The sequence below is a fragment of the Saccoglossus kowalevskii genome, chromosome 14, assembly GCF_978046115.1.
Source record: "Saccoglossus kowalevskii chromosome 14, keSacKowa6.1, whole genome shotgun sequence".
NCBI lineage: Eukaryota > Metazoa > Hemichordata > Enteropneusta > Harrimaniidae > Saccoglossus > Saccoglossus kowalevskii.
In genome coordinates, this window is record NC_140654.1 from 37,141,849 (window position 1) to 37,167,676 (window position 25,828).

Consider the following 25,828-nt stretch of genomic DNA (forward strand, 5'->3'; position numbering starts at 1 on the left):
ATGCAATACCCATAATTGTCAGCTGTAGCACTCTATGCAATACCCATAATTGTCAGCTGCAGCACTCTATGCAATACCCATAATTGTCAGCTGTAGCACTCTATGCAATACCCATAATTGTCAGCTGCAGCACTCTATGCAATACCCATAATTGTCAGCTGCAGCATTCTATGCAATACCCATAATTGTCAGCTGTAGCATTCTATGCACTACCCATAATTGTCAGTTGTAGTACTCTATGCAATACCCCTATATGTTGTCAGCTGCAGCATTCTATGCAATACCCATAATTGTCAGCTGCAGCACTCTATGCAATACCCATAATTGTCAGCTGTAACACTCTATGCAATACCCATAATTGTCAGCTGTAGCACTCTATGCAATACCCATAATTGTCAGCTGCAGCACTCTATGCAATACCCATAATTGTCAGCTGCAGCATTCTATGCAATACCCATAATTGTCAGCTGTAGCATTCTATGCACTACCCATAATTGTCAGCTGTAGTACTCTATGCAATACCCCTATATGTTGTCAGCTGCAGCATTCTATGCAATACCCATAATTGTCAGCTGTAGCACTCCATGCAATACCCATAATTGTCAGCTGTAGCACTCTATGCAATACCCATAATTGTCAGCTGCAGCACTCTATGCAATACCCTTAATTGTCAGCTGTAGCACTCTATGCAATACCCATAATTGTCAGCTGTAACACTCTATGCAATACCCATAATTGTCAGCTGTAGCACTCTATGCAATACCCATAATTGTCAGCTGCAGCACTCTATGCAATACCCATAATTGTCAGCTGCAGCATTCTATGCAATACCCATAATTGTCAGCTGTAGCATTCTATGCACTACCCATAATTGTCAGTTGTAGTACTCTATGCAATACCCCTATATGTTGTCAGCTGCAGCATTCTATGCAATACCCATAATTGTCAGCTGCAGCACTCTATGCAATACCCTTAATTGTCAGCTGTAGCACTCTATGCAATACCCATAATTGTCAGCTGTAACACTCTATGCAATACCCATAATTGTCAGCTGTAGCACTCTATGCAATACCCATAATTGTCAGCTGCAGCACTCTATGCAATACCCATAATTGTCAGCTGCAGCATTCTATGCAATACCCCTATATGTTGTCAGCTGCAGCATTCTATGCAATACCCATAATTGTCAGCTGCAGCACTCTATGCAATACCCATAATTGTCAGCCGTAACACTCTATGCAATACCCATAATTGTCAGCTGTAGCACTCTATGCAATACCCATAATTGTCAGCTGTAGCACTCTATGCAATACCCATAATTGTCAGCTGCAGCATTCTATGCAATACCCATAATTGTCAGCTGTAGCATTCTATGCACTACCCATAATTGTCAGCTGTAGTACTCTATGCAATACCCCTATATGTTGTCAGCTGCAGCATTCTATGCAATACCCATAATTGTCAGCTGTAGCACTCCATGCAATACCCATAATTGTCAGCTGTAGCACTCTATGCAATACCCATAATTGTCAGCTGCAGCACTCTATGCAATACCCTTAATTGTCAGCTGTAGCACTCTATGCAATACCCATAATTGTCAGCTGTAACACTCTATGCAATACCCATAATTGTCAGCTGTAGCACTCTATGCAATACCCATAATTGTCAGCTGCAGCACTCTATGCAATACCCATAATTGTCAGCTGCAGCATTCTATGCAATACCCCTATATGTTGTCAGCTGCAGCATTCTATGCAATACCCATAATTGTCAGCAGCAGCATTCTATGCAATACCCATAATTGTCAGCTGTAGCATTCTATGCACTACCCATAATTGTCAGCTGTAGCACTCTATGCAATACCCATAATTGTCAACTGCAGCATTCTATGCAATACCCATAATTGTCAGCTGTAGCATTCTATGCACTACCCATAATTGTCAGCTGTAGTACTCTATGCAATACCCCTATATGTTGTCAGCTGCAGCATTCTATGCAATACCCATAATTGTCAGCTGTAGCACTCGATGCAATACCCATAATTGTCAGCTGCAGCATTCTGTGCAATACCCTTAATTGTCAGCTGCAGCATTCTATGCAATACCCTTAATTGTCAGCTGCAGCATTCTATGCAATACCCATAATTGTCAGCTGTAGCATTCTATGCACTACCCATAATTGTCAGGTGTAGTACTCTATGCAATGCCCCTATATGTTGTCAGCTGCAGCATTCTATGCAATACCCATAATTGTCAGCTGTAGCACTCCATGCAATACCCATAATTGTCAGCTGTAGCATTCTATGCAATACCCATAATTGTCAGCTGCAGCACTCTATGCAATACCCATAATTGTCAGCTGTAACACTCTATGCAATACCCATAATTGTCAGCTGTAGCACTCTATGCAATACCCATAATTGTCAGCTGCAGCACTCTATGCAATACCCATAATTGTCAGCTGCAGCATTCTATGCAATACCCATAATTGTCAGCTGTAGCATTCTATGCACTACCCATAATTGTCAGCTGTAGTACTCTATGCAATACCCCTATATGTTGTCAGCTGCAGCATTCTATGCAATACCCATAATTGTCAGCTGTAGCACTCCATGCAATACCCATAATTGTCAGCTGTAGCACTCTATGCAATACCCATAATTGTCAGCTGCAGCACTCTATGCAATACCCTTAATTGTCAGCTGTAGCACTCTATGCAATACCCATAATTGTCAGCTGTAACACTCTATGCAATACCCATAATTGTCAGCTGTAGCACTCTATGCAATACCCATAATTGTCAGCTGCAGCACTCTGTGCAATACCCATAATTGTCAGCTGCAGCATTCTATGCAATACCCCTATATGTTGTCAGCTGCAGCATTCTATGCAATACCCATAATTGTCAGCTGCAGCACTCTATGCAATACCCATAATTGTCAGCCGTAACACTCTATGCAATACCCATAATTGTCAGCTGTAGCACTCTATGCAATACCCATAATTGTCAGCTGCAGCACTCTATGCAATACCCATAATTGTCAGCTGCAGCATTCTATGCAATACCCATAATTGTCAGCTGTAGCATTCTATGCACTACCCATAATTGTCAGCTGTAGTACTCTATGCAATACCCCTATATGTTGTCAGCTGCAGCATTCTATGCAATACCCATAATTGTCAGCTGTAGCACTCGATGCAATACCCATAATTGTCAGCTGCAGCATTCTGTGCAATACCCTTAATTGTCAGCTGCAGCATTCTATGCAATACCCTTAATTGTCAGCTGCAGCATTCTATGCAATACCCATAATTGTCAGCTGTAGCATTCTATGCACTACCCATAATTGTCAGGTGTAGTACTCTATGCAATGCCCCTATATGTTGTCAGCTGCAGCATTCTATGCAATACCCATAATTGTCAGCTGTAGCACTCCATGCAATACCCATAATTGTCAGCTGTAGCACTCTATGCAATACCCATAATTGTCAGCTGCAGCACTCTATGCAATACCCATAATTGTCAACTGTAGCACTCTATGCAATACCAATAATTGTCAGCTGCAGCACTCTATGCAATACCCTTAATTGTCAGCTGTAGCACTCTATGCAATACCCATAATTGTCAGCTGTAACACTCTATGCAATACCCATAATTGTCAGCTGTAGCACTCTATGCAATACCCATAATTGTCAGCTGCAGCACTCTATGCAATACCCATAATTGTCAACTGCAGCATTCTATGCAATACCCATAATTGTCAGCTGTAGCATTCTATGCACTACCCATAATTGTCAGCTGTAGTACTCTATGCAATACCCCTATATGTTGTCAGCTGCAGCATTCTATGCAATACCCATAATTGTCAGCTGCAGCACTCTATGCAATACCCATAATTGTCAGCTATAGCCATAATTGTCTGCTGCAGAATTCTATGTAATACCAATAATTGTCAGCTGCAGCACTCTATGCAATAACCATAATTGTCAGCTGCAGCATTCTATGCAATACCCTTAATTGTCAGCTGTAGCACTCTATACAATACCCATAATTGTCAGCTGTAACACTCTATGCAATAGCCATAATTGTCTGCTGCAGAATTCTATGTAATACCAATAATTGTCAGCTGCAGCACTCTATGCAATACCCATAATTGTCAGCTGTAGCACTCTATGCAATACCCATAATTGTCAGCTGCAGCACTCTATGCAATACCCATAATTGTCAGCTGCAGCATTCTATGCAATACCCATAATTGTCAGCTGTAGCATTCTATGCACTACCCATAATTGTCAGCTGTAGTACTCTATGCAATACCCCTATATGTTGTCAGCTGCAGCATTCTATGCAATACCCATAATTGTCAGCTGTAGCACTTTATGCAATACCCATAATTGTCAGCTGCAGCATTCTGTGCAATACCCTTAATTGTCAGCTGCAGCATTCTATGCAATACCCTTAATTGTCAGCTGCAGCATTCTATGCAATACCCATAATTGTCAGCTGTAGCATTCTATGCACTACCCATAATTGCCAGCTGTAGTACTCTATGCAATACCCCTATATGTTGTCAGCTGCAGCATTCTATGCAATACCCATAATTGTCAGATGTAGCACTCCATGCAATACCCATAATTGTCAGCTGTAGCACTCTATGCAATACCCATAATTGTCAGCTGCAGCACTCTATGCAATACCCATAATTGTCAACTGTAGCACTCTATGCAATACCAATAATTGTCAGCTGCAGCACTCTATGCAATACCCTTAATTGTCAGCTGTAGCACTCTATGGAATACCCATAATTGTCAGCTGTAACACTCTATGCAATACCCATAATTGTCAGCTGTAGCACTCTATGCAATACCCATAATTGTCAGCTGCAGCACTCTATGCAATACCCATAATTGTCAGCTGCAGCATTCTATGCAATACCCATAATTGTCAGCTGTAGCATTCTATGCACTACCCATAATTGTCAGCTGTAGTACTCTATGCAATACCCCTATATGTTGTCAGCTGCAGCATTCTATGCAATACCCATAATTGTCAGCTGCAGCACTCTATGCAATACCCATAATTGTCAGCTGTAACACTCTGTGCAATACCCATAATTGTCAGCTGTAGCACTCTATGCAATACCCATAATTGTCAGCTGCAGCACTCTATGCAATACCCATAATTGTCAGCTGCAGCATTCTATGCAATACCCATAATTGTCAGCTGTAGCATTCTATGCACTACCCATAATTGTCAGCTGTAGCACTCTATGCAATACCCATAATTGTCAGCTGCAGCACTCTATGCAATACCCATAATTGTCAGCTGTAGCACTCTATGCAATACCCATAATTGTCAGCTGTAGCACTCTATGCAATACCCATAATTGTCAGCTGCAGCACTCTATGCAATACCCATAATTGTCAACTGCAGCACTCTATGCAATACCAATAATTGTCAGCTGCAGCACTCTATGCAATACCCTTAATTGTCAGCTGTATCACTCTATGCAATACCCATAATTGTCAGCTGTAACACTCTATGCAATATCCATAATTGTCAGCTGTAGCACTCTATGCAATACCCATAATTGTCAGCTGCAGCACTCTATGCAATACCCATAATTGTCAGCTGCAGCATTCTATGCAATACCCATAATTGTCAGCTGTAGCATTCTATGCACTACCCATAATTGTCAGTTGTAGTACTCTATGCAATACCCCTATATGTTGTCAGCTGCAGCATTCTATGCAATACCCATAATTGTCAGCTGCAGCACTCTATGCAATACCCATAATTGTCAGCTGTAACACTCTATGCAATACCCATAATTGTCAGCTGTAGCACTCTATGCAATACCCATAATTGTCAGCTGCAGCACTCTATGCAATACCCATAATTGTCAGCTGCAGCATTCTATGCAATACCCATAATTGTCAGCTGTAGCATTCTATGCACTTCCCATAATTGTCAGCTGTAGTACTCTATGCAATACCCCTATATGTTGTCAGCTGCAGCATTCTATGCAATACCCATAATTGTCAGCTGTAGCACTCTATGCAATACCCATAATTGTCAGCTGCAGCATTCTGTGCAATACCCTTAATTGTCAGCTGCAGCATTCTATGCAATACCCTTAATTGTCAGCTGCAGCATTCTATGCACTACCCATAATTGTCAGCTGTAGTACTCTATGCAATACCCCTATATGTTGTCAGCTGCAGCATTCTATGCAATACCCATAATTGTCAGCTGTAGCACTCCATGCAATACCCATAATTGTCAGCTGTAGCACTCTATGCAATACCCATAATTGTCAGCTGCAGCACTCTATGCAATACCCATAATTGTCAACTGTAGCACTCTATGCAATACCAATAATTGTCAGCTGCAGCACTCTATGCAATACCCTTAATTGTCAGCTGTAGCACTCTATGCAATACCCATAATTGTCAGCTGTAACACTCTATGCAATACCCATAATTGTCAGCTGTAGCACTCTATGCAATACCCATAATTGTCAGCTGCAGCACTCTATGCAATACCCATAATTGTCAGCTGCAGCATTCTATGCAATACCCATAATTGTCAGCTGTAGCATTCTATGCACTACCCATAATTGTCAGTTGTAGTACTCTATGCAATACCCCTATATGTTGTCAGCAGCAGCATTCTATGCAATACCCATAATTGTCAGCTGCAGCACTCTATGCAATACCCATAATTGTCAGCTGTAACACTCTATGCAATACCCATAATTGTCAGCTGTAGCACTCTATGCAATACCCATAATTGTCAGCTGCAGCACTCTATGCAATACACATAATTGTCAGCTGCAGCATTCTATGCAATACCCATAATTGTCAGCTGTAGCATTCTATGCACTACCCATAATTGTCAGCTGTAGTACTCTATGCAATACCCCTATATGTTGTCAGCTGCAGCATTCTATGCAATACCCATAATTGTCAGCTGTAGCACTCTATGCAATACCCATAATTGTCAGCTGCAGCATTCTGTGCAATACCCTTAATTGTCAGCTGCAGCATTCTATGCAATACCCTTAATTGTCAGCTGCAGCATTCTGTGCAATACCCTTAATTGTCAGCTGCAGCATTCTATGCAATACCCTTAATTGTCAGCTGCAGCATTCTATGCAATACCCATAATTGTCAGCTGTAGCATTCCATGCACTACCCATAATTGTCAGCTGTAGTACTCTATGCAATACCCCTATATGTTGTCAGCTGCAGCATTCTATGCAATACCCATAATTGTCAGCTGTAGCACTCCATGCAATACCCATAATTGTCAGCTGTAGCACTCTATGCAATACCCATAATTGTCAGCTGCAGCACTCTATGCAATACCCATAATTGTCAACTGTAGCACTCTATGCAATACCAATAATTGTCAGCTGCAGCACTCTATGCAATACCCTTAATTGTCAGCTGTAGCACTCTATGCAATACCCATAATTGTCAGCTGTAACACTCTATGCAATACCCATAATTGTCAGCTGTAGCACTCTATGCAATACCCATAATTGTCAGCTGCAGCACTCTATGCAATACCCATAATTGTCAGCTGCAGCATTCTATGCAATACCCATAATTGTCAGCTGTAGCATTCTATGCACTACCCATAATTGTCAGCTGTAGTACTCTATGCAATACCCCTATATGTTGTCAGCTGCAGCATTCTATGCAATACCCATAATTGTCAGCTGCAGCACTCTATGCAATACCCATAATTGTCAGCTGTAACACTCTATGCAATACCCATAATTGTTAGCTGTAGCACTCTATGCAATACCCATAATTGTCAGCTGCAGCACTCTATGCAATACCCATAATTGTCAGCTGCAGCATTTTATGCAATACCCATAATTGTCAGCTGTAGCATTCTATGCACTACCCATAATTGTCAGCTGTAGTACTCTATGCAATACCCCTATATGTTGTCAGCTGCAGCATTCTATGCAATACCCATAATTGTCAGCTGCAGCACTCTATGCAATACCCATAATTGTCAGCTGCAGCATTCTATGCAATACCCATAATTGTCAGCTGTAGCATTCTATGCACTACCCATAATTGTCAGCTGTAGTACTCTATGCAATACCCCTATATGTTGTCAGCTGCACAATTCTATGCAATACCCATAATTGTTAGCTGTAGCACTCCATGCAATACCCATAATTGTCAGTTGTAGCACTCTATGCAATACCCCTATATGTTGTCAACTGTGACACTCTATGCAATACCCCTAATATGTTGTCAGCTGCAGCACTCTATGCGACACCCACAATTGTCAGCTGTAGCACTCTATGCAATACCCATAATTGTCAGCTGTAGCATTCTATGCACTACCCATAATTGTCAGCTGTAGCACTCTATGCAATACCCATAATTGTCAGCTGCAGCACTCTATGCAATACCCATAATTGTCAGCTGTAGCACTCTATGCAATACCCATAATTGTCAGCTGCAGCACTCTATGCAATACCCATAATTGTCAACTGCAGCACTCTATGCAATACCAATAATTGTCAGCTGCAGCACTCTATGCAATACCCTTAATTGTCAGCTGTATCACTCTATGCAATACCCATAATTGTCAGCTGTAACACTCTATGCAATACCCATAATTGTCAGCTGTAGCACTCTATGCAATACCCATAATTGTCAGCTGCAGCACTCTATGCAATACCCATAATTGTCAGCTGCAGCATTCTATGCAATACCCATAATTGTCAGCTGTAGCATTCTATGCACTACCCATAATTGTCAGTTGTAGTACTCTATGCAATACCCCTATATGTTGTCAGCTGCAGCATTCTATGCAATACCCATAATTGTCAGCTGCAGCACTCTATGCAATACCCATAATTGTCAGCTGTAACACTCTATGCAATACCCATAATTGTCAGCTGTAGCACTCTATGCAATACCCATAATTGTCAGCTGCAGCACTCTATGCAATACCCATAATTGTCAGCTGCAGCATTCTATGCAATACCCATAATTGTCAGCTGTAGCATTCTATGCACTTCCCATAATTGTCAGCTGTAGTACTCTATGCAATACCCCTATATGTTGTCAGCTGCAGCATTCTATGCAATACCCATAATTGTCAGCTGTAGCACTCTATGCAATACCCATAATTGTCAGCTGCAGCATTCTGTGCAATACCCTTAATTGTCAGCTGCAGCATTCTATGCAATACCCTTAATTGTCAGCTGCAGCATTCTATGCAATACCCATAATTGTCAGCTGTAGCATTCTATGCACTACCCATAATTGTCAGCTGTAGTACTCTATGCAATACCCCTATATGTTGTCAGCTGCAGCATTCTATGCAATACCCATAATTGTCAGCTGTAGCACTCCATGCAATACCCATAATTGTCAGCTGTAGCACTCTATGCAATACCCATAATTGTCAGCTGCAGCACTCTATGCAATACCCATAATTGTCAACTGTAGCACTCTATGCAATACCAATAATTGTCAGCTGCAGCACTCTATGCAATACCCATAATTGTCAGCTGCAGCATTCTATGCAATACCCATAATTGTCAGCTGTAGCATTCTATGCACTACCCATAATTGTCAGTTGTAGTACTCTATGCAATACCCCTATATGTTGTCAGCAGCAGCATTCTATGCAATACCCATAATTGTCAGCTGCAGCACTCTATGCAATACCCATAATTGTCAGCTGTAACACTCTATGCAATACCCATAATTGTCAGCTGTAGCACTCTATGCAATACCCATAATTGTCAGCTGCAGCACTCTATGCAATACCCATAATTGTCAGCTGCAGCATTCTATGCAATACCCATAATTGTCAGCTGTAGCATTCTATGCACTACCCATAATTGTCAGCTGTAGTACTCTATGCAATACCCCTATATGTTGTCAGCTGCAGCATTCTATGCAATACCCATAATTGTCAGCTGTAGCACTCTATGCAATACCCATAATTGTCAGCTGCAGCATTCTGTGCAATACCCTTAATTGTCAGCTGCAGCATTCTATGCAATACCCTTAATTGTCAGCTGCAGCATTCTGTGCAATACCCTTAATTGTCAGCTGCAGCATTCTATGCAATACCCTTAATTGTCAGCTGCAGCATTCTATGCAATACCCATAATTGTCAGCTGTAGCATTCCATGCACTACCCATAATTGTCAGCTGTAGTACTCTATGCAATACCCCTATATGTTTTCAGCTGCAGCATTCAATGCAATACCCATAATTGTCAGCTGTAGCACTCCATGCAATACCCATAATTGTCAGCTGTAGCACTCTATGCAATACCCATAATTGTCAGCTGCAGCACTCTATGCAATACCCATAATTGTCAACTGTAGCACTCTATGCAATACCAATAATTGTCAGCTGCAGCACTCTATGCAATACCCTTAATTGTCAGCTGTAGCACTCTATGCAATACCCATAATTGTCAGCTGTAACACTCTATGCAATACCCATAATTGTCAGCTGTAGCACTCTATGCAATACCCATAATTGTCAGCTGCAGCACTCTATGCAATACCCATAATTGTCAGCTGCAGCATTCTATGCAATACCCATAATTGTCAGCTGTAGCATTCTATGCACTACCCATAATTGTCAGCTGTAGTACTCTATGCAATACCCCTATATGTTGTCAGCTGCAGCATTCTATGCAATACCCATAATTGTCAGCTGCAGCACTCTATGCAATACCCATAATTGTCAGCTGTAACACTCTATGCAATACCCATAATTGTTAGCTGTAGCACTCTATGCAATACCCATAATTGTCAGCTGCAGCACTCTATGCAATACCCATAATTGTCAGCTGCAGCATTTTATGCAATACCCATAATTGTCAGCTGTAGCATTCTATGCACTACCCATAATTGTCAGCTGTAGTACTCTATGCAATACCCCTATATGTTGTCAGCTGCAGCATTCTATGCAATACCCATAATTGTCAGCTGCAGCACTCTATGCAATACCCATAATTGTCAGCTGTAGCATTCTATGCACTACCCATAATTGTCAGCTGTAGTACTCTATGCAATACCCCTATATGTTGTCAGCTGCACAATTCTATGCAATACCCATAATTGTCAGCTGTAGCACTCCATGCAATACCCATAATTGTCAGTTGTAGCACTCTATGCAATAACCCTATATGTTGTCAGCTGCACATTTCTATGCAATACCCATAATTGTCAGTTGTAGCACTCTATGCAATACCCCTATATGTTGTCAACTGTGACACTCTATGCAATACCCCTAATATGTTGTCAGCTGCAGCACTCTATGCGACACCCACAATTGTCAGCTGTAGCACTCTATGCAATACCCATAATTGTCAGCTGTAGCACTCTATGCAATACCCATAATTGTCAGCTGCAGCACTCTATGCAATACCCATAATTGTCAGCTGCAGCATTCTATGCAATACCCATAATTGTCAGCTGTAGCATTCTATGCACTACCCATAATTGTCAGCTGTAGTACTCTATGCAATACCCCTATATGTTGTCAGCTGCACAATTCTATGCAATACCCATAATTGTCAGCTGTAGCACTCCATGCAATACCCATAATTGTCAGCTGTAGCACTCTATGCAATACCCCTATATGTTGTCAGCTGCAACATTCTATGCAATACCCATAATTGTCAGCTGTAGCACTCTATGCAATACCCCTATATGTTGTCAGCTGCAGCATTCTATGCAATACCCATAATTGTCAGCTGTAGCACTCTATGCAATACCCCTATATGTTGTCAGCTGCAGCATTCTATGCAATACCCATAATTGTCAGCTGTAGCACTCTATGCAATACCCCTATATGTTGTCAGCTGCAGCATTCTATGCAATACCCATAATTGTCAGCTGTAGCACTCTATGCAATACCCATAATTGTCAGCTGCAGCACTCTATGCAATAGCCATAATTGTCTGCTGCAGAATTCTATGTAATACCAATAATTGTCAGCTGCAGCACTGTATGCAATAACCATAATTGTCAGCTGCAGCATTCTATGCAATACCCTTAATTGTCAGCTGTAGCACTCTATACGATACCCATAATTGTCAGCTGTAACACTCTATGCAATACCCATAATTGTCAGCTGCAGCATTCTATGCAATACCCATAATTGTCAGCTGCAGCATTCTATGCAATACCCTTAATTGTCAACTGTAGCACTCCATGCAATGCCCCTATATGTTGTCAGCTGCAGAATTCTATGCAATACCAATAATTGTCAGCTGTAGCACTCAATACAATACCCATAATTGTCAGCTGTAGCACTCTATGCAATACGCATAAATGTCAGCTGCAGCACTCTATGCAATACGCATAAATGTCAGCTGCAGCACTCTATGCAATACCCATAATTGTCAGCTGCAGCACTCTATGCAATACCCATAATTGTCAGCTGCAGCACTCTATGCAATACCCATAATTTTCAACTGTAGCACTCTATGCAATACCCATAATTGTCAACTGTAGCACTCTATGCAATACCCCTACATGTTGCCAGCTGCAGAATTCTATGCAATACCAATAATTGTCAGCTATAGCACTCTATGCAATACCCATAATTGTCAGCTGCAGCACTCTATGCAATAGCCATAATTGTCAGCTGCAGAATTCTATGCAATACCCATAATTGTCAGCTGTAGCATTCTATGCACTACCCATAATTGTCAGCTGTAGTACTCTATGCAATACCCCTATATGTTGTCAGCTGCAGCATTCTATGCAATACCCATAATTGTCAGCTGTAGCACTCGATGCAATACCCATAATTGTCAGCTGCAGCATTCTGTGCAATACCCTTAATTGTCAGCTGCAGCATTCTATGCAATACCCTTAATTGTCAGCTGCAGCATTCTATGCAATACCCATAATTGTCAGCTGTAGCATTCTATGCACTACCCATAATTGTCAGGTGTAGTACTCTATGCAATGCCCCTATATGTTGTCAGCTGCAGCATTCTATGCAATACCCATAATTGTCAGCTGTAGCACTCCATGCAATACCCATAATTGTCAGCTGTAGCATTCTATGCAATACCCATAATTGTCAGCTGCAGCACTCTATGCAATACCCATAATTGTCAGCTGTAACACTCTATGCAATACCCATAATTGTCAGCTGTAGCACTCTATGCAATACCCATAATTGTCAGCTGCAGCACTCTATGCAATACCCATAATTGTCAGCTGCAGCATTCTATGCAATACCCATAATTGTCAGCTGTAGCATTCTATGCACTACCCATAATTGTCAGCTGTAGTACTCTATGCAATACCCCTATATGTTGTCAGCTGCAGCATTCTATGCAATACCCATAATTGTCAGCTGTAGCACTCCATGCAATACCCATAATTGTCAGCTGTAGCACTCTATGCAATACCCATAATTGTCAGCTGCAGCACTCTATGCAATACCCTTAATTGTCAGCTGTAGCACTCTATGCAATACCCATAATTGTCAGCTGTAACACTCTATGCAATACCCATAATTGTCAGCTGTAGCACTCTATGCAATACCCATAATTGTCAGCTGCAGCACTCTGTGCAATACCCATAATTGTCAGCTGCAGCATTCTATGCAATACCCCTATATGTTGTCAGCTGCAGCATTCTATGCAATACCCATAATTGTCAGCTGCAGCACTCTATGCAATACCCATAATTGTCAGCCGTAACACTCTATGCAATACCCATAATTGTCAGCTGTAGCACTCTATGCAATACCCATAATTGTCAGCTGCAGCACTCTATGCAATACCCATAATTGTCAGCTGCAGCATTCTATGCAATACCCATAATTGTCAGCTGTAGCATTCTATGCACTACCCATAATTGTCAGCTGTAGTACTCTATGCAATACCCCTATATGTTGTCAGCTGCAGCATTCTATGCAATACCCATAATTGTCAGCTGTAGCACTCGATGCAATACCCATAATTGTCAGCTGCAGCATTCTGTGCAATACCCTTAATTGTCAGCTGCAGCATTCTATGCAATACCCTTAATTGTCAGCTGCAGCATTCTATGCAATACCCATAATTGTCAGCTGTAGCATTCTATGCACTACCCATAATTGTCAGGTGTAGTACTCTATGCAATGCCCCTATATGTTGTCAGCTGCAGCATTCTATGCAATACCCATAATTGTCAGCTGTAGCACTCCATGCAATACCCATAATTGTCAGCTGTAGCACTCTATGCAATACCCATAATTGTCAGCTGCAGCACTCTATGCAATACCCATAATTGTCAACTGTAGCACTCTATGCAATACCAATAATTGTCAGCTGCAGCACTCTATGCAATACCCTTAATTGTCAGCTGTAGCACTCTATGCAATACCCATAATTGTCAGCTGTAACACTCTATGCAATACCCATAATTGTCAGCTGTAGCACTCTATGCAATACCCATAATTGTCAGCTGCAGCACTCTATGCAATACCCATAATTGTCAACTGCAGCATTCTATGCAATACCCATAATTGTCAGCTGTAGCATTCTATGCACTACCCATAATTGTCAGCTGTAGTACTCTATGCAATACCCCTATATGTTGTCAGCTGCAGCATTCTATGCAATACCCATAATTGTCAGCTGCAGCACTCTATGCAATACCCATAATTGTCAGCTATAGCCATAATTGTCTGCTGCAGAATTCTATGTAATACCAATAATTGTCAGCTGCAGCACTCTATGCAATAACCATAATTGTCAGCTGCAGCATTCTATGCAATACCCTTAATTGTCAGCTGTAGCACTCTATACAATACCCATAATTGTCAGCTGTAACACTCTATGCAATAGCCATAATTGTCTGCTGCAGAATTCTATGTAATACCAATAATTGTCAGCTGCAGCACTCTATGCAATACCCATAATTGTCAGCTGTAGCACTCTATGCAATACCCATAATTGTCAGCTGCAGCACTCTATGCAATACCCATAATTGTCAGCTGCAGCATTCTATGCAATACCCATAATTGTCAGCTGTAGCATTCTATGCACTACCCATAATTGTCAGCTGTAGTACTCTATGCAATACCCCTATATGTTGTCAGCTGCAGCATTCTATGCAATACCCATAATTGTCAGCTGTAGCACTTTATGCAATACCCATAATTGTCAGCTGCAGCATTCTGTGCAATACCCTTAATTGTCAGCTGCAGCATTCTATGCAATACCCTTAATTGTCAGCTGCAGCATTCTATGCAATACCCATAATTGTCAGCTGTAGCATTCTATGCACTACCCATAATTGCCAGCTGTAGTACTCTATGCAATACCCCTATATGTTGTCAGCTGCAGCATTCTATGCAATACCCATAATTGTCAGATGTAGCACTCCATGCAATACCCATAATTGTCAGCTGTAGCACTCTATGCAATACCCATAATTGTCAGCTGCAGCACTCTATGCAATACCCATAATTGTCAACTGTAGCACTCTATGCAATACCAATAATTGTCAGCTGCAGCACTCTATGCAATACCCTTAATTGTCAGCTGTAGCACTCTATGGAATACCCATAATTGTCAGCTGTAACACTCTATGCAATACCCATAATTGTCAGCTGTAGCACTCTATGCAATACCCATAATTGTCAGCTGCAGCACTCTATGCAATACCCATAATTGTCAGCTGCAGCATTCTATGCAATACCCATAATTGTCAGCTGTAGCATTCTATGCACTACCCATAATTGTCAGCTGTAGTACTCTATGCAATACCCCTATATGTTGTCAGCTGCAGCATTCTATGCAATACCCATAATTGTCAGCTGCAGCACTCTATGCAATACCCATAATTGTCAGCTGTAACACTCTGTGCAATACCCATAATTGTCAGCTGTAGCACTCTATGCAATACCCATAATTGTCAGCTGCAGCACTCTATGCAATACCCATAATTGTCAGCTGCAGCATTCTATGCAATACCCATAATTGTCAGCTGTAGCATTCTATGCACTACCCATAATTGTCAGCTGTAGCACTCTATGCAATACCCATAATTGTCAGCTGCAGCACTCTATGCAATACCCATAATTGTCAGCTGTAGCACTCTATGCAATACCCATAATTGTCAGCTGTAGCACTCTATGCAATACCCATAATTGTCAGCTGCAGCACTCTATGCAATACCCATAATTGTCAACTGCAGCACTCTATGCAATACCAATAATTGTCAGCTGCAGCACTCTATGCAATACCCTTAATTGTCAGCTGTATCACTCTATGCAATACCCATAATTGTCAGCTGTAACACTCTATGCAATATCCATAATTGTCAGCTGTAGCACTCTATGCAATACCCATAATTGTCAGCTGCAGCACTCTATGCAATACCCATAATTGTCAGCTGCAGCATTCTATGCAATACCCATAATTGTCAGCTGTAGCATTCTATGCACTACCCATAATTGTCAGTTGTAGTACTCTATGCAATACCCCTATATGTTGTCAGCTGCAGCATTCTATGCAATACCCATAATTGTCAGCTGCAGCACTCTATGCAATACCCATAATTGTCAGCTGTAACACTCTATGCAATACCCATAATTGTCAGCTGTAGCACTCTATGCAATACCCATAATTGTCAGCTGCAGCACTCTATGCAATACCCATAATTGTCAGCTGCAGCATTCTATGCAATACCCATAATTGTCAGCTGTAGCATTCTATGCACTTCCCATAATTGTCAGCTGTAGTACTCTATGCAATACCCCTATATGTTGTCAGCTGCAGCATTCTATGCAATACCCATAATTGTCAGCTGTAGCACTCTATGCAATACCCATAATTGTCAGCTGCAGCATTCTGTGCAATACCCTTAATTGTCAGCTGCAGCATTCTATGCAATACCCTTAATTGTCAGCTGCAGCATTCTATGCACTACCCATAATTGTCAGCTGTAGTACTCTATGCAATACCCCTATATGTTGTCAGCTGCAGCATTCTATGCAATACCCATAATTGTCAGCTGTAGCACTCCATGCAATACCCATAATTGTCAGCTGTAGCACTCTATGCAATACCCATAATTGTCAGCTGCAGCACTCTATGCAATACCCATAATTGTCAACTGTAGCACTCTATGCAATACCAATAATTGTCAGCTGCAGCACTCTATGCAATACCCTTAATTGTCAGCTGTAGCACTCTATGCAATACCCATAATTGTCAGCTGTAACACTCTATGCAATACCCATAATTGTCAGCTGTAGCACTCTATGCAATACCCATAATTGTCAGCTGCAGCACTCTATGCAATACCCATAATTGTCAGCTGCAGCATTCTATGCAATACCCATAATTGTCAGCTGTAGCATTCTATGCACTACCCATAATTGTCAGTTGTAGTACTCTATGCAATACCCCTATATGTTGTCAGCAGCAGCATTCTATGCAATACCCATAATTGTCAGCTGCAGCACTCTATGCAATACCCATAATTGTCAGCTGTAACACTCTATGCAATACCCATAATTGTCAGCTGTAGCACTCTATGCAATACCCATAATTGTCAGCTGCAGCACTCTATGCAATACACATAATTGTCAGCTGCAGCATTCTATGCAATACCCATAATTGTCAGCTGTAGCATTCTATGCACTACCCATAATTGTCAGCTGTAGTACTCTATGCAATACCCCTATATGTTGTCAGCTGCAGCATTCTATGCAATACCCATAATTGTCAGCTGTAGCACTCTATGCAATACCCATAATTGTCAGCTGCAGCATTCTGTGCAATACCCTTAATTGTCAGCTGCAGCATTCTATGCAATACCCTTAATTGTCAGCTGCAGCATTCTGTGCAATACCCTTAATTGTCAGCTGCAGCATTCTATGCAATACCCTTAATTGTCAGCTGCAGCATTCTATGCAATACCCATAATTGTCAGCTGTAGCATTCCATGCACTACCCATAATTGTCAGCTGTAGTACTCTATGCAATACCCCTATATGTTGTCAGCTGCAGCATTCTATGCAATACCCATAATTGTCAGCTGTAGCACTCCATGCAATACCCATAATTGTCAGCTGTAGCACTCTATGCAATACCCATAATTGTCAGCTGCAGCACTCTATGCAATACCCATAATTGTCAACTGTAGCACTCTATGCAATACCAATAATTGTCAGCTGCAGCACTCTATGCAATACCCTTAATTGTCAGCTGTAGCACTCTATGCAATACCCATAATTGTCAGCTGTAACACTCTATGCAATACCCATAATTGTCAGCTGTAGCACTCTATGCAATACCCATAATTGTCAGCTGCAGCACTCTATGCAATACCCATAATTGTCAGCTGCAGCATTCTATGCAATACCCATAATTGTCAGCTGTAGCATTCTATGCACTACCCATAATTGTCAGCTGTAGTACTCTATGCAATACCCCTATATGTTGTCAGCTGCAGCATTCTATGCAATACCCATAATTGTCAGCTGCAGCACTCTATGCAATACCCATAATTGTCAGCTGTAACACTCTATGCAATACCCATAATTGTTAGCTGTAGCACTCTATGCAATACCCATAATTGTCAGCTGCAGCACTCTATGCAATACCCATAATTGTCAGCTGCAGCATTTTATGCAATACCCATAATTGTCAGCTGTAGCATTCTATGCACTACCCATAATTGTCAGCTGTAGTACTCTATGCAATACCCCTATATGTTGTCAGCTGCAGCATTCTATGCAATACCCATAATTGTCAGCTGCAGCACTCTATGCAATACCCATAATTGTCAGCTGCAGCATTCTATGCAATACCCATAATTGTCAGCTGTAGCATTCTATGCACTACCCATAATTGTCAGCTGTAGTACTCTATGCAATACCCCTATATGTTGTCAGCTGCACAATTCTATGCAATACCCATAATTGTTAGCTGTAGCACTCCATGCAATACCCATAATTGTCAGTTGTAGCACTCTATGCAATACCCCTATATGTTGTCAACTGTGACACTCTATGCAATACCCCTAATATGTTGTCAGCTGCAGCACTCTATGCGACACCCACAATTGTCAGCTGTAGCACTCTATGCAATACCCATAATTGTCAGCTGTAGCATTCTATGCACTACCCATAATTGTCAGCTGTAGCACTCTATGCAATACCCATAATTGTCAGCTGCAGCACTCTATGCAATACCCATAATTGTCAGCTGTAGCACTCTATGCAATACCCATAATTGTCAGCTGCAGCACTCTATGCAATACCCATAATTGTCAACTGCAGCACTCTATGCAATACCAATAATTGTCAGCTGCAGCACTCTATGCAATACCCTTAATTGTCAGCTGTATCACTCTATGCAATACCCATAATTGTCAGCTGTAACACTCTATGCAATACCCATAATTGTCAGCTGTAGCACTCTATGCAATACCCATAATTGTCAGCTGCAGCACTCTATGCAATACCCATAATTGTCAGCTGCAGCATTCTATGCAATACCCATAATTGTCAGCTGTAGCATTCTATGCACTACCCATAATTGTCAGTTGTAGTACTCTATGCAATACCCCTATATGTTGTCAGCTGCAGCATTCTATGCAATACCCATAATTGTCAGCTGCAGCACTCTATGCAATACCCATAATTGTCAGCTGTAACACTCTATGCAATACCCATAATTGTCAGCTGTAGCACTCTATGCAATACCCATAATTGTCAGCTGCAGCACTCTATGCAATACCCATAATTGTCAGCTGCAGCATTCTATGCAATACCCATAATTGTCAGCTGTAGCATTCTATGCACTTCCCATAATTGTCAGCTGTAGTACTCTATGCAATACCCCTATATGTTGTCAGCTGCAGCATTCTATGCAATACCCATAATTGTCAGCTGTAGCACTCTATGCAATACCCATAATTGTCAGCTGCAGCATTCTGTGCAATACCCTTAATTGTCAGCTGCAGCATTCTATGCAATACCCTTAATTGTCAGCTGCAGCATTCTATGCAATACCCATAATTGTCAGCTGTAGCATTCTATGCACTACCCATAATTGTCAGCTGTAGTACTCTATGCAATACCCCTATATGTTGTCAGCTGCAGCATTCTATGCAATACCCATAATTGTCAGCTGTAGCACTCCATGCAATACCCATAATTGTCAGCTGTAGCACTCTATGCAATACCCATAATTGTCAGCTGCAGCACTCTATGCAATACCCATAATTGTCAACTGTAGCACTCTATGCAATACCAATAATTGTCAGCTGCAGCACTCTATGCAATACCCATAATTGTCAGCTGCAGCATTCTATGCAATACCCATAATTGTCAGCTGTAGCATTCTATGCACTACCCATAATTGTCAGTTGTAGTACTCTATGCAATACCCCTATATGTTGTCAGCAGCAGCATTCTATGCAATACCCATAATTGTCAGCTGCAGCACTCTATGCAATACCCATAATTGTCAGCTGTAACACTCTATGCAATACCCATAATTGTCAGCTGTAGCACTCTATGCAATACCCATAATTGTCAGCTGCAGCACTCTATGCAATACCCATAATTGTCAGCTGCAGCATTCTATGCAATACCCATAATTGTCAGCTGTAGCATTCTATGCACTACCCATAATTGTCAGCTGTAGTACTCTATGCAATACCCCTATATGTTGTCAGCTGCAGCATTCTATGCAATACCCATAATTGTCAGCTGTAGCACTCTATGCAATACCCATAATTGTCAGCTGCAGCATTCTGTGCAATACCCTTAATTGTCAGCTGCAGCATTCTATGCAATACCCTTAATTGTCAGCTGCAGCATTCTGTGCAATACCCTTAATTGTCAGCTGCAGCATTCTATGCAATACCCTTAATTGTCAGCTGCAGCATTCTATGCAATACCCATAATTGTCAGCTGTAGCATTCCATGCACTACCCATAATTGTCAGCTGTAGTACTCTATGCAATACCCCTATATGTTTTCAGCTGCAGCATTCAATGCAATACCCATAATTGTCAGCTGTAGCACTCCATGCAATACCCATAATTGTCAGCTGTAGCACTCTATGCAATACCCATAATTGTCAGCTGCAGCACTCTATGCAATACCCATAATTGTCAACTGTAGCACTCTATGCAATACCAATAATTGTCAGCTGCAGCACTCTATGCAATACCCTTAATTGTCAGCTGTAGCACTCTATGCAATACCCATAATTGTCAGCTGTAACACTCTATGCAATACCCATAATTGTCAGCTGTAGCACTCTATGCAATACCCATAATTGTCAGCTGCAGCACTCTATGCAATACCCATAATTGTCAGCTGCAGCATTCTATGCAATACCCATAATTGTCAGCTGTAGCATTCTATGCACTACCCATAATTGTCAGCTGTAGTACTCTATGCAATACCCCTATATGTTGTCAGCTGCAGCATTCTATGCAATACCCATAATTGTCAGCTGCAGCACTCTATGCAATACCCATAATTGTCAGCTGTAACACTCTATGCAATACCCATAATTGTTAGCTGTAGCACTCTATGCAATACCCATAATTGTCAGCTGCAGCACTCTATGCAATACCCATAATTGTCAGCTGCAGCATTTTATGCAATACCCATAATTGTCAGCTGTAGCATTCTATGCACTACCCATAATTGTCAGCTGTAGTACTCTATGCAATACCCCTATATGTTGTCAGCTGCAGCATTCTATGCAATACCCATAATTGTCAGCTGCAGCACTCTATGCAATACCCATAATTGTCAGCTGTAGCATTCTATGCACTACCCATAATTGTCAGCTGTAGTACTCTATGCAATACCCCTATATGTTGTCAGCTGCACAATTCTATGCAATACCCATAATTGTCAGCTGTAGCACTCCATGCAATACCCATAATTGTCAGTTGTAGCACTCTATGCAATAACCCTATATGTTGTCAGCTGCACATTTCTATGCAATACCCATAATTGTCAGTTGTAGCACTCTATGCAATACCCCTATATGTTGTCAACTGTGACACTCTATGCAATACCCCTAATATGTTGTCAGCTGCAGCACTCTATGCGACACCCACAATTGTCAGCTGTAGCACTCTATGCAATACCCATAATTGTCAGCTGTAGCACTCTATGCAATACCCATAATTGTCAGCTGCAGCACTCTATGCAATACCCATAATTGTCAGCTGCAGCATTCTATGCAATACCCATAATTGTCAGCTGTAGCATTCTATGCACTACCCATAATTGTCAGCTGTAGTACTCTATGCAATACCCCTATATGTTGTCAGCTGCACAATTCTATGCAATACCCATAATTGTCAGCTGTAGCACTCCATGCAATACCCATAATTGTCAGCTGTAGCACTCTATGCAATACCCCTATATGTTGTCAGCTGCAACATTCTATGCAATACCCATAATTGTCAGCTGTAGCACTCTATGCAATACCCCTATATGTTGTCAGCTGCAGCATTCTATGCAATACCCATAATTGTCAGCTGTAGCACTCTATGCAATACCCCTATATGTTGTCAGCTGCAGCATTCTATGCAATACCCATAATTGTCAGCTGTAGCACTCTATGCAATACCCCTATATGTTGTCAGCTGCAGCATTCTATGCAATACCCATAATTGTCAGCTGTAGCACTCTATGCAATACCCATAATTGTCAGCTGCAGCACTCTATGCAATAGCCATAATTGTCTGCTGCAGAATTCTATGTAATACCAATAATTGTCAGCTGCAGCACTGTATGCAATAACCATAATTGTCAGCTGCAGCATTCTATGCAATACCCTTAATTGTCAGCTGTAGCACTCTATACGATACCCATAATTGTCAGCTGTAACACTCTATGCAATACCCATAATTGTCAGCTGCAGCATTCTATGCAATACCCATAATTGTCAGCTGCAGCATTCTATGCAATACCCTTAATTGTCAACTGTAGCACTCCATGCAATGCCCCTATATGTTGTCAGCTGCAGAATTCTATGCAATACCAATAATTGTCAGCTGTAGCACTCAATACAATACCCATAATTGTCAGCTGTAGCACTCTATGCAATACGCATAAATGTCAGCTGCAGCACTCTATGCAATACGCATAAATGTCAGCTGCAGCACTCTATGCAATACCCATAATTGTCAGCTGCAGCACTCTATGCAATACCCATAATTGTCAGCTGCAGCACTCTATGCAATACCCATAATTTTCAACTGTAGCACTCTATGCAATACCCATAATTGTCAACTGTAGCACTCTATGCAATACCCCTACATGTTGCCAGCTGCAGAATTCTATGCAATACCAATAATTGTCAGCTATAGCACTCTATGCAATACCCATAATTGTCAGCTGCAGCACTCTATGCAATAGCCATAATTGTCAGCTGCAGAATTCTATGCAATACCAATAATTGTCAGCTGCAGCACTCTATGAAATACCCTTAATTGTCAGCTGCAGCATTCTATGCAATACCCATAATTGTCAGCTGTAGCACTCTATGCAATACCCATAGTTGTCAGCTGCAGCACTCTATGCAATACCCATAATTGTCAGCTGCAGCACTCTATGCAATACCCATAATTGTCAGCTGCAGCACTCTATGCAATACCCATAATTGTCAGCTGCAGCATTCTATGCAATACCCTTAATTGTCAGCTGCAGCATTCTATGCAATACCCTTAATTGTCAGCTGCAGCACTCTTTGCAATACCCATAGTTATCAGTCGCAGCCCATTATGGAGTACCCCATATGTTGTCGGGAGCACTGTGCACTCACCTGTAGAAAGAAGTCTTTCTTCACAGTTGTTAGCTGGTATTGTCTCATAGATTGGTTCAGATTTTTTATCAGACATTGATTCAGGTAACAATGGCAATGGACGATTGTAATGAGCAATGTGATCCTCGTTCTTTAGAAACAAAGTATACAAAAAAACAAATGAATATTATGTCATTCAGTGATTTGAATACATGATGGAAACACTTTACACTTGTTGACAATACAAGACATTCATTATGATTTGGTCACATAATAATCCATTGACTTACCAGATTACTGTGAGATTGAAGATTGTCACCATTTCTGTAAGAGAGTAGGCTTTATATCAGTGGTATTATAATAAACTATTAGGGTTGTACAAACCCGTTTGTTTACCCGTTTGTTGTGGAAGTAATAAATTCCATTTATTACTTGTTAGGCCTACATGTAACTACAGATTACAGCCCCAAACGGAAACAATTAGGGAATATACCCGGGTCCACAAAGAACACCCTAGGGTAGCATTCCCTATAGAAAAAAGGCCTCTCCTGAGTGGTCACCCTAATAGTCTACTACATCACCTACCAGAAAGTCTGTGGAAATAATAAATTCCATTTATTACTCGTTAGGCAGAGTAGCATGCTCAACGGAGGTGGGGAAGCTCCGACGGCTGAAATGTATCATTTTTGACACAAACTAACAAGGAGTCTTGTACCGGGATACACCCACTCGGGCGACTCTTCAGGGACCGGATGCCTCGAGAGTAGCCCCCCCCCCCAATTTCAGGAGGCCAACTGAACAATAAAATAGGGCCCCAACAATTCTAATGCATCAAAAACAGTGTATTGCTGGGGTGCAATAGCGTCGAACGAAACCAGCAGCATCAAGCAAAGAAACTGGTTTCGGCTGAAGACACTATCATGCTACACTTTCGCGCATAGGGCTGGGTCAATGAACACTGTCTGACCCATCACCACCGGACCCAAACTGTAGAGACCCTCCTGCAGCGCTTGGAGGTCTCTCAGGTAATAGTTAATGAAGAAATTCTGAGATCTCCAGAATCCTGCTCGGAGCACCTGCTCGAGCGAGGCCCCAGACATCAAAGGCAATGAGTTGGCTACCCCGTGACTTTGTGTGCCTTCACCTGGTGATGTTCCAGACGAGCCGATGAATTAGCAGTTAAGTTATACGCTTCCACGACCATATCAACAATCCACCGTGAAATGATGATATTCAAAGTAGAGTGAGTGAGTGAGTGAGTGAGTGAGTGAGTGAGTGAGTGAGTGAGTGAGTGAGTGAGTGAGTGAGTGAGTGAGTGAGTGAGTGACAGACAGACAGACAGACAGACAGACAGATCCTTTTTGATTAGCGGGTATATAAAAAAAATCGATAAAAACTGGACAGTAGAAGTAAAAACCTCGAAACCCCACGGGCAGGCCAATACATTATGGCACGGACAATGGGGGAAGCGAACCCCCCTGCCCTGTGACATCGGGATAACAGTCATCCGTTTGTGTACACATTTCAAGGTCTAAATAAAAAATATAGTAACCAAAAAAACAAGTAAACAGATAAACAAAAACACAGTTAAGTAACAGGTTTATATACAACAATTAAGACATTATAAGTGCACAGTGACAACCAAGTAGCGAAACAAGTATAGCAACCAAAAAAACAGGTAAAACGATAGACACATAGACGGTTACGTAACAGGTTTATATACAACAATTATACGTGGACAGTGATAGCCAAGTAGACGGAAACAAACGAACGAAAACCAAGAATAGAGAGACAAAATAAACAAATAAAATTAAGTTATTTCATTAAAAAATTGTAAATTATCATTCTCATCAAAGGATACTATGGCTTCATTAATGCAGTATTTCATCTTGAAGAGTTTGATAGAGTTGGTGACTTGATGGTACTCATGTTCGCCTATTAGCCGGCTCTTGATCTTGTTGTGAAAACATTTTAAGAAGTCTGTGTTTTCTTGATCGTCAAGTTTGCGGAAGCG

At 41.4% G+C, this 25,828-nt stretch overlaps 1 protein-coding gene across 2 annotated transcripts in view; it reads right to left on the minus strand.

Moving 5' to 3' along the window:
* LOC102810194 (uncharacterized) overlaps positions 1-25,828 on the minus strand; it is a 148,714-nt gene that overhangs the window by 23,468 nt on the left and 99,418 nt on the right. For both annotated transcript variants that reach the window (XM_085508192.1, XM_085508191.1), the window contains 2 exons: positions 24,105-24,138; positions 23,836-23,965 (listed from right to left, as the gene is read on the minus strand). In XM_085508192.1, coding sequence (XP_085364318.1) covers positions 23,836-23,965; positions 24,105-24,138 — 164 coding nt within the window. The remainder of the gene's footprint in view (positions 1-23,835; positions 23,966-24,104; positions 24,139-25,828) is intronic.